Source organism: Coenobita brevimanus, chromosome 12 (genome assembly GCF_032717465.1).
Source record: "Coenobita brevimanus isolate Jiangsu-jjx chromosome 12, ASM3271746v2, whole genome shotgun sequence".
Classification (NCBI taxonomy): Eukaryota; Metazoa; Arthropoda; class Malacostraca; order Decapoda; family Coenobitidae; genus Coenobita; species Coenobita brevimanus.
Window position 1 is genome coordinate 17,055,320 of NC_136965.1, and position 9,338 is coordinate 17,064,657.

The following is a 9,338-nucleotide window of genomic DNA, read 5'->3' on the forward strand; positions in this document are numbered from 1 at the left end:
TTGATAAAGATGCTGGTCTAATGGCATCTATTGTTCCAGATTCACAGCTGAAGTCAGAGCAGTGAAGCAGTCGATAAACAATATGGTCATCAGCGTGCTGCCTGGGTAATAAATAATCAAGTACAGAATAGGACTGAGGACACATAATTATTATGTTGTGTTAGCACATCCAACAAGAGGTACCTTGACCAACAACTCGTGGGTTATACTCCATGTAGTGTCCTCCACTGGAAGATTTTTAAATTTTCCTTTTTTCTCACATAGGAACTGATCTTGGACAATTTACCTGTTGTGGTACCCTTAGCACTTTCTCGTTCTGCAGACACAGTAGGTATCAACAATTATTGTAAGAAAAGCAGTGGTAATTTCAGTCTGAATTGACAGCTTGGCTCAGCAGTGATGGCCTGTATATCTAAAAGTTACAGCTTAGGAATAGATGCATGTGTTATTGTTCATTGTGTCAGCAATATTGTTAAAGAATAGTAATCTTTATTGATATTAAAAGTATTGTCATTACAATTATTATTCAGTAGTAGTGATGAATTTCTGACTGTTCATTGTAATGGAAACATTTCATTACCCGGCAGTGATACAGATCAGTTATCATATTGGTGGTAGACAATAAGATTAACAGTAAGGTAGAGTAACTGAAGTATGTTAGAAACTGAGAGGTGGGAGGAATGATGTAATGGAGGTGGTAAAGAAAAAAACAGATATAAAGTTAGAGTGTGAGGTGAGTGATAAAGTAATGGATGTGGTAAAGGAAGAACTTGATGTAAAGTTGGAGTGTGAGGTGGGTCCCAGAATAATGGAGGTGGTAAATGAAGAACCAGAAGTAAAGTTACAGTGTGAGGTGAGTGGAAAATTTTTCCTCGGTGAGAATGAGATTATCCAGGATGCAGTGTCTGTCTCTGCTGCAACTAAGCTGTTCAGATGTTTAGAGTGCGGTAAAGCATTTCCTTTTAAGAAAAATCTTATCCGACATGCAATAGTTCATTCAGGAGTGAAGGAGTTCAAATGTGAGGTCTGTGGTAAAATGTTTAATCACAAGGGTCACCTCACCCAACACCTAGTACATCATTCAGGAGTGAAGAACTTCAAGTGTGATGAATGTAGCAAACTATTTAGTAAAAAAAAGCATCTCACACAGCACCTATTAATTCATTCGAGAGTGAAAAATTTCCGGTGTGTTGAGTGTGGAAAGCTGTTTTCTCTTAAAGGTAATTTGACCAAACACCTAGTAATTCATTCAGGAGTGAAGAATTTCAAGTGTGATGATTGTGGTAAACTGTTTGCTCGTAAAAGTGAGCTCACCCAACATTTAGTAAATCATACAGGAGTGAAGAATTTCAAGTGTGATGAATGTGGTAAACTGTTTGCTCAGAAACGTTATCTTACTCAACACCTATTAATTCATTCAGGAGTGAAGAATTTCAAGTGTGATGAATGTGGTAAAGTTTTTGCTCAGAAAGATGTTCTTAATCAACACTTATTTATTCATTCAGGAGTGAAAAATTTCAAGTGTGATGAATGTGGTAAACTATTTGCTCAGAAACGTGGTCTTATCAAACACCTGTTAGTTCATTCAGGAATGAAAAATTTCCAATGTGATGAATGTGGTAAACTTTTCACTCAGAAAGATCATCTCATCCAACACCTGTTAATTCATTCACAAGTGAAGACTTTCAAGTGTGATGAATGTGGTAAACAGTTTACCCAAAAACGTATTCTCACCAAACACCTATTAATTCATTCAGGAGTGAAGAATTTAAAGTGTGATGAATGTGGTAAACTCTTTGCTAGGAAAGATAGTCTCATCCAACACATGTTAATTCATTCAGGAGTGAAGAATTTCAAGTGTGATGAATGTGGTAAACTGTTTACCCAGAAACATGGTCTCACTCAACACCTATTAGTTCATTCAGGAGTGAAGAATTTACAGTGTGACGAATGTGGTAAACTATTTCTTCGCAAAAGTGAGCTCACCCAACACCTGGTAATTCATTCAGGAATGAAGAATTTCAGGTGTAGTAAATGTGGTAAACTATTTGCTCGGAAAAAGGATGTCACCAAACACCTATTAATTCATTCAGAATGAATAATTTTAAGTGTGATGAATGTGGTAAACTGTGCCTGGAAAAAGCTCACCCAGCACTTTGTAATTCCTTCATGAGTGAAGACTTTCTGGTGTGTTGAATGTGGTAAACTCATCTGAAAATGGAGCTCACTCAGCACCTGGTAATTCATTCAGGAATGAAGTATTTCTAGTGTGATGAGTCCAGCAAACTATGTACCAGGAAATATGATCTCATGGCATTGTTTAATTCATCAAGGAGTTGAGAAATTTAAGTGTGGTGAATGTGACAAAATGCTTAGTAATATGATGTCTGTTCAGATAGCATCTGACCTTAAGCTTTAACCCCTTAACCGCGGGGCGTCACTTTCGTGACGCTTGGGAGCAAGGGATCATACCGCGGGGCGTCGCTTTTGTGATTCTGTGTTATTTTGAATTCACCCGGGCTTTCAAGTGGGGGCTTGTATCATCTATCAGTACTGACAATGTCCAACACTAGTCAGCACTCCTAATCTCATCTGTACTCCCATCCATTGTTGACAATTTAGCCATTTCTCCCTGTTCTTGACTCCCCTCCCTACCCCCCCTCCATTACCCTATCCTCTCGCCTGCCCGGCCATGCTACGCTAAGTAAATCTTCCCTGGAATTTTTCACTGATTTCATCCATTGAAATAAGCCCTATGTCGTATTCTTATACCAAATAATATATACAAGAAAGAAATCAGGTAAGTGAGAGTGCCATACACCTGGAATTGGCTAATTATCACCTGACAACACCTCACGTGCACTCGTTCGCTAATTTTCGCTGTTTTTTTCCACTTGAAATATGCCGTATAATCTATTTTCGTAATAAATATACATGTAAGGAGAGAAGGGAGAGGCCTAAGTGATATTTACATTCACCTGGAACTACCTAATTTATAATGTATTGTCTAGATTTCCTGCCAATCATATCAGTGCTACACAAAGCTGTTTCAAGATTTAACATTGGTAGCTCTGATTATATATCTCCTAAGTAGGCCTCTAATCTATTTTCGTAATAAATATACCTGTAAGGAGGGAAGGGAGAACCCTAAATGATATTTACATTCACCTGGAACTACCAAATTTATAATGTATTGTCTAGATTTCCTGCCAATCATATCAGTGCTAGACTTAGCTGTTTCAAGAAGTAATATTGGTAACTCTGAATAACCCCTAAAGCAGGCCTCTAGGCTGCCCCTGCGTTATCAGTGTACTGTCATCTTCCGAAGTGAGAGGACGTATGTTTCATCTTGCTGACTTCAAGGCCTTTTTTCACCCCCATGCAAATGGCTCTGTGACCTTTACCCCCTACTAAACCTCGTGTGGAAAGAGGTAAAGGGCTGACAATTGATAAAAGAGTGACTACGATCTTTCTATTGAGTAAAACAGTGCAAGTGGCATTGTAAATAATGTGTAAATAATGTGTAAACAGCAAGTGAAAGTAATGAATGTAAATATACGTGAACAATGGAAAATAGTTTTATAAGTTATTTCAAGTGACAGTGCATAACACTGTAAATAAAATAGAAATGTAAATAACGTAAATAAAATAGAGATCGTAAATAGAAATGTAAATGAGTAGTATTATAAGAATATGAGTATATACCCTAGGAGTAATGAAAGTGAGTTTCACTCTAGCATGTCTGAATGCTATGAGTTATGAGAGTGAAGATGAAAGTGACATTCACTCTCAATGCCAGTATACTGTACAGGACGAGAAAGTGAATGCTACGCATTTTACTGAAAGAAATTGAATCCCTACAGTGACAATAAACTAATACTACTGAAGGAAACTTATGGATAAAGACTGTAGATATATATAAGTGTTATATAGTAATAGAAATATAAAGTGTGAGGGGTTTTATGAATAATAAATGACAGACTACCATGAGCGAACTAGTGCCAGTGCGACGATCAGACGCGCTCGTAATTTCCATTGCTTTCACAGTGTTTTTTTTTTTTTTTGAGTATGGATCCCAAACTACTTGAAAATTGTAGAATAGTGTTTATAGTGTTTGTATCTGGCTGTGGTAATCATATTACGGGTTGTTGGGAAGTGTAAAGTGGAGACTTCGTTACCCTACTTCAGAGGTCTCCACAAGTCCTACGGTAACCGACGAAGGCTCAACAATCATTCCAGGAGAAAGCTGAAGGTATGTGCCATAAGCATATGTAATTTTATTATTCTAGGACTAATAACTGATTTTTGGCAAATATTTTTTGAGAGTCTGTCGGAGCCCAAATAACCCCGCGGCACACGCAAGTAATTGGTAAACAAGCCCGCGGTGTAGGGGTTAAACAAAAAAAAAGAAAAGAAAAAAGAAAAGGCTAACCCTTTAAGCTAGGACACTAATCCCTTTTAATTTAGGCCCCTTCTGACTTGACACATGTAGCCCAGCGTTCTTCCCACTGCCTGAAACATTTTTCAAAGTAAGTTTTTGTTATCTCCTGCAGATGCTTTGTTGCATTAGTGATCACTTCTCTCATCTCTAATCGGGAACCGTTCAGTGGAGTTTTGGTCTTGAGGAATTTCCAAAAGATGCACAGTCACATCTGGTGAGTAGGAAGCCTGCCAGACCTGTGGGATGTTGTGCTTGGCCAAAAATTCCTAAATCAGTTGAGATAAATGGGTAGAGTTGTTGTCATGGTGCAGCCTCTAACTTGCTGCTTTCCAAAGGTCTGATCTCTTCTGCCAAACTGCATCACCAAGATGACGGATGTTGAGGTGGTAATCTTTGTTGACAGTCAGACCTTCTGGTGGGTATTTGTGGTGCGCAATTCCACGGTAGTTAAAAAAAAGAAAAAACAAACAAAAAAAAACAGGCAAGTGCATTTCACCTTGCTGTGGACTTTTTTTTTTTTTTTAACTCGCCTCATCCCGTTGACGTGAATATACGTCCACACGTTTTGTCACTGCCACTCCCGTTGGTGTATATAAACGCGAATCAATTGCAAGGACCCTAATTTGCACAATTTTCAATTTTCGCACGTGATTTTTGGTACTTATACATGGGACACCTCTACAAGATGCCAGGCAGGGACAATGCCTTACCCCGCATGACCTCCCCCCCTCCCTCGCACGCCATTGTCTCGGCAATTCACCTGTTACCAGAGTAGACATGTCGTGCCATAGTGTGAAATTCAGGGCCAGAGTGATTCCCCAATCGATGACAACATTGAGGACAAAGTTTATGTAGCATTAGAGGAAGAAACAGTCAGAAATGATGATCAGGTAATGTCGCCAAAAAAGGTCAGGTATGTTGATGTGTTTGGTGAGTGAAACAATGCTTATATTGCCTACAGTATATTACTATGTGAAAACTAATATACTCTCATACTGCATATAAATTCGTATCAAATAAGTAAATAAATACCATTTATAAATGGTGTGGAATAGTTACCCTCCCATAGAACTCATTTTCTTTGGAGCCAGCTGGATAGAAAACCCAGTAAGGTAAGGAGTACTTCTACCTGTACTGAGTATTTTAAACCTCAAGTGAGTGATTTCTCTATGAATTTTCGATGTTTCACACCAAAAGCGGAGGTTTGAGCCAAAATTTTTTTTTCCAAAATTGGTCGGGACTGGGGGGAGTCAGTGGTGGAAAAGTGGTTGGGACGGGGCGTGTTAATGAGGCAACCCTGCATGCTTCCACTGGGACAACTATGCTTTGGTTCTTGGTCGTACCCATACACCCAAGTCTCATCCCCAGTGATATTGCGATTTCCATACTCCAGCATGCCTTGAGCAAAGTTCATCCGAGAGAAGAAATCATGATGAATGCAATGAAGCACCCACAGGAGATACTGAAAAGTTACTTTGAATGTTTCAGGCAGTGGAGAGAACACTGGGCTACATGTGTCAAGTCAGAAGAGGCCTACCTTGAGGGGGATTAGTGTCCTAGCTCAAGAGGTTAGGAATGGTATTTATTTTTTTTACAGCCTAAGGTCAGATACTCTCTGAACAGACCTCGTGTAAGTCATTTCTGTTATCTTTCTGGGATTGAAATAAAAAAAATAAATTACGATGATTGGAAAACTGTGTAGAAATATTCTGAGCTCACTCGGCACCTGACGACGCATTCAGGTGTGAAAAAGCTTAGCTGTGATGAATGTTGCAACACTCTTAGAACAAAGCAGGCTGTAGCCAGGCATGGTGTTCACTAAGAAGTCAAGGAACATGCATGTTTTATCTGTTATGGTAGACTGCCAGAGTAATGTGAGAAAAATGTGGGTTTTAGAATTGGAAAAAAAAAAAAAAAAAAAAAACTTTTGGGCTGTTTTGACTGTAGTCCCTTGTTAGCTACTACTTGTGTCAGGCCACACACTCCATGCCCCAATGTAACATGATCTGCTGAGCAAAGACATCATCAAGTATGTGACAAAATAATGCCAAACAATGTGAAACTCAAGATATTAGGAGAGGGCTGTTCACCTTGAGTGTTGCATTGTAGTACAGGGCATATTTTTAATACATGATAAACTGGGCAGCATTTGAATTGTATGTGTACAGATAAATATATATACAGCAAGCGCATGCATAACACGCAATCCTATAGCACGAAACCCACGATGTGGGAGATGCCATTTTGTGTCCAAAAAATGCCGCAATGTTGATAAAATAGATATAATGCAGTTGGAGGAAGCTGCTCACTTTTTCCAGGACCTGACTATGACGATGGACATAACACAGCCGGAGGCCCCAGTTATGTATCAAACTACGCGGCCAGTGATATACAGAATGCAGCACAAGGTATAAAATTCTATCTATCTATCTATTGCCAGACGCCTTAATCCCGTTCGGGGTGGCCACAAACAAATCGCCTCCAAGTCGCCCTGTCCCCCACCATTTCACTGCCTTGCTCCCAACTCACCCCCCTCTCTCATATACCTCTCCACCCCATCCCTCCATCTCATCCTCGGCCTCCCCCTCCCTCTCCCCCCCTCCACCTCACTCACATACACTCTCTTCGTCAGTCTTTCACCCTCCATCCTCTCCACATGGCCAAACCACCTCAGTGTATTCCTCATAACGTTTCCTATCACATCCACATCCACACCACAACGCTCCTTTATATCCTCATTTGTCAGCCTGTCTTTCCATGTGACTCCTCAGGCTCCTCTTAAATAACTTATTTCCACTGCTCTCACTCTTGACTTTTGCCCTTCCAACAACGTCCAAGCTTCACTTCCATACGTTAGTGTTGGTATCACTATACTGTCATGTAGTAACTTTTTCACTTCCATGCTCACTTCCCTGTTTCTTATCACTGCTTTCAAGGAACCAGCAATCTTTCTTCCCTGCTGTACCCTTTCAAGCATTTCACCCTCCAAACCTCCATCCTTACTCATCACACTACCCAAGTACTTAAATGTACTCACATTTTCCAATTCCTCACCATCCAACCTCGCTGTACATTCACTGACTTCACCTCTCTCAAAGACCATCACTTTACTCTTCCCTATATTCACCTTTAGATTCCGTTTCTTACACACTCTCCCTAACTCATCCACCAAGCCTTGCAGCTGCCCTTCGTCTTCACTCACAACACAGTATCATCTGCAAACAACAGTACAGGGTGTTTCCAATCACTACCCTCTCTCACCAGGGCCACTCCAACATCCACTACCAACATAAATTACGGTTGGAAATTACACAGTGCGGCAAGTGATAGACAGAGCGTGGATAGCATCAGCTAGAAAGTAAAACATATAGTAAGGTGAGGTGGTGGGAGGTGCAGTTGAGGGCAAATGACAGCACGCAAGCAGTGAGCTAAGCGGGTGGGCAGGGAGAAATGGAGGGAGACAAGCATGGATAGGGGAGGGGGAGGGAGACAAGTGTGGGTGAGGAAGGGTGTGGGGAAGAGGAGGGAGACAAACAGGGATGGGGTAGGGTGGGGGAACAGGGAGAGACAAGAACTCTCTCTCCCTCACCCTGTGTCACTCATTCACTTATTCATTCTCTTACTCACTCACTTCACTCATTCACACACACACACACACACACACACACACACACACACACACACACATTTCCATCCCATCCCCCCTCTTCTCCTCCCATCCCCTCTTCCCTGCCCCTGTCATTCATTCATCTCCTGCGACGCCCAGCAATTTTTTGTGTTATTTTTTGGAGTCGTTCTCAAAAACTATTGGTTGTATCGAAGTTCCGAAAAACACAAGAAACCTTGTGAAATTCTGCATCTTGACATGTGCCTTGCTCTTGCTCAGTGTTTGTAAAATTTTGCACTAGGATGGGAAGTTATTTGAAGCTATTTTTACCCTTTAACAATTTTATTCTCTCTGCATTTTTGTACTTTTACTCATCAGTTTCGTGTTTTTTTTAGCTTGTTGTATAAGCATCAGAGGAGATGATGGTATACAATTTATACCAATAATAACCAAAATCCAAAGGCAAATTTGGCAGTAGAATTATTTTCTTTGTGCCCAGGCAGAAACAGCCATAGGGGGATGGAGGAGGGATGAGGGGGAGAAGAGAGGGGATGCAGGGAGGACTAGGAGAGCCGTGTGCACCACCACATATATGTTCTGATGCACTTGTTTCAAACCTATGGCCCCAAAAGGTGAACTTGGGGCTGGCTTAGGTACCATTAATCCCTTTAACATGTAAACATATGACCCTATAACATGCAATTCTCATAAAGCAGGAGCTTCTGGGTACAATATTCTTGCGTTATGTGAGCGCTCACTATATATACAGTAAAAGTCCTATTATTTGGCAGCTGATTATTTGGTAGATCCGACATTTCGGCAGTTTTGAGAAATACAGGTAGTCCCGTTTACGAAAATCTTTGATTGTTCAGCAGATGTCTGGAATCATCTCAGCAGTCCAGGAAGTGTTATCTGTGACTTGTAGGCCTAATGTTTCATTACACTTCTGTATGGTCACTAATTTCTATATTTTTTCAGATTCAGGTATAGCACTGTATTGATTACAATACTGCATAGTATCATACAGTACAGTAACCTATCTGTCTATCTATCTATTGCCAGACGCCTCAGTCCCGTTTGGGGTGGCCACAAACAAATCGCCTCCAATTCGCCCTGTCCCCCGCCATTTCACTGCCCTGCTCCCAACTCACACCCCCCTCTCTCATATACCTCTCCACCCCATCTCTCCATCTCATCCTCGGCCTCCCCCTCCCTCTTCCCCCCTCCACCTCACTCACGTACACTCTCTTCGTCAGTAACCCCCCCCCCCACCAAATTAGCGAGGGGTTA

At 41.0% G+C, this 9,338-nt stretch overlaps 1 protein-coding gene across 1 annotated transcript; it reads left to right on the top strand.

The window, feature by feature from the left end:
• Window positions 1-748: 748 nt before the first annotated feature.
• Window positions 749-2,140, top strand: LOC145412946 (uncharacterized). Its single transcript, XM_080282767.1, has one exon. The coding sequence runs from the start codon at window positions 749-751 to the stop codon at window positions 2,096-2,098; it is 1,350 nt and encodes a 449-aa protein (XP_080138893.1). The 3' UTR covers window positions 2,099-2,140.
• Window positions 2,141-9,338: the final 7,198 nt, after the last annotated feature.

What these genes read in the sequence shown, in the direction of transcription:
- LOC145412946 (XM_080282767.1), top strand. Translation starts at nt 749, where the DNA reads ATGGATGTGGTAAAGGAAGAACTTGATGTAAAGTTGGAGTGTGAGGTG.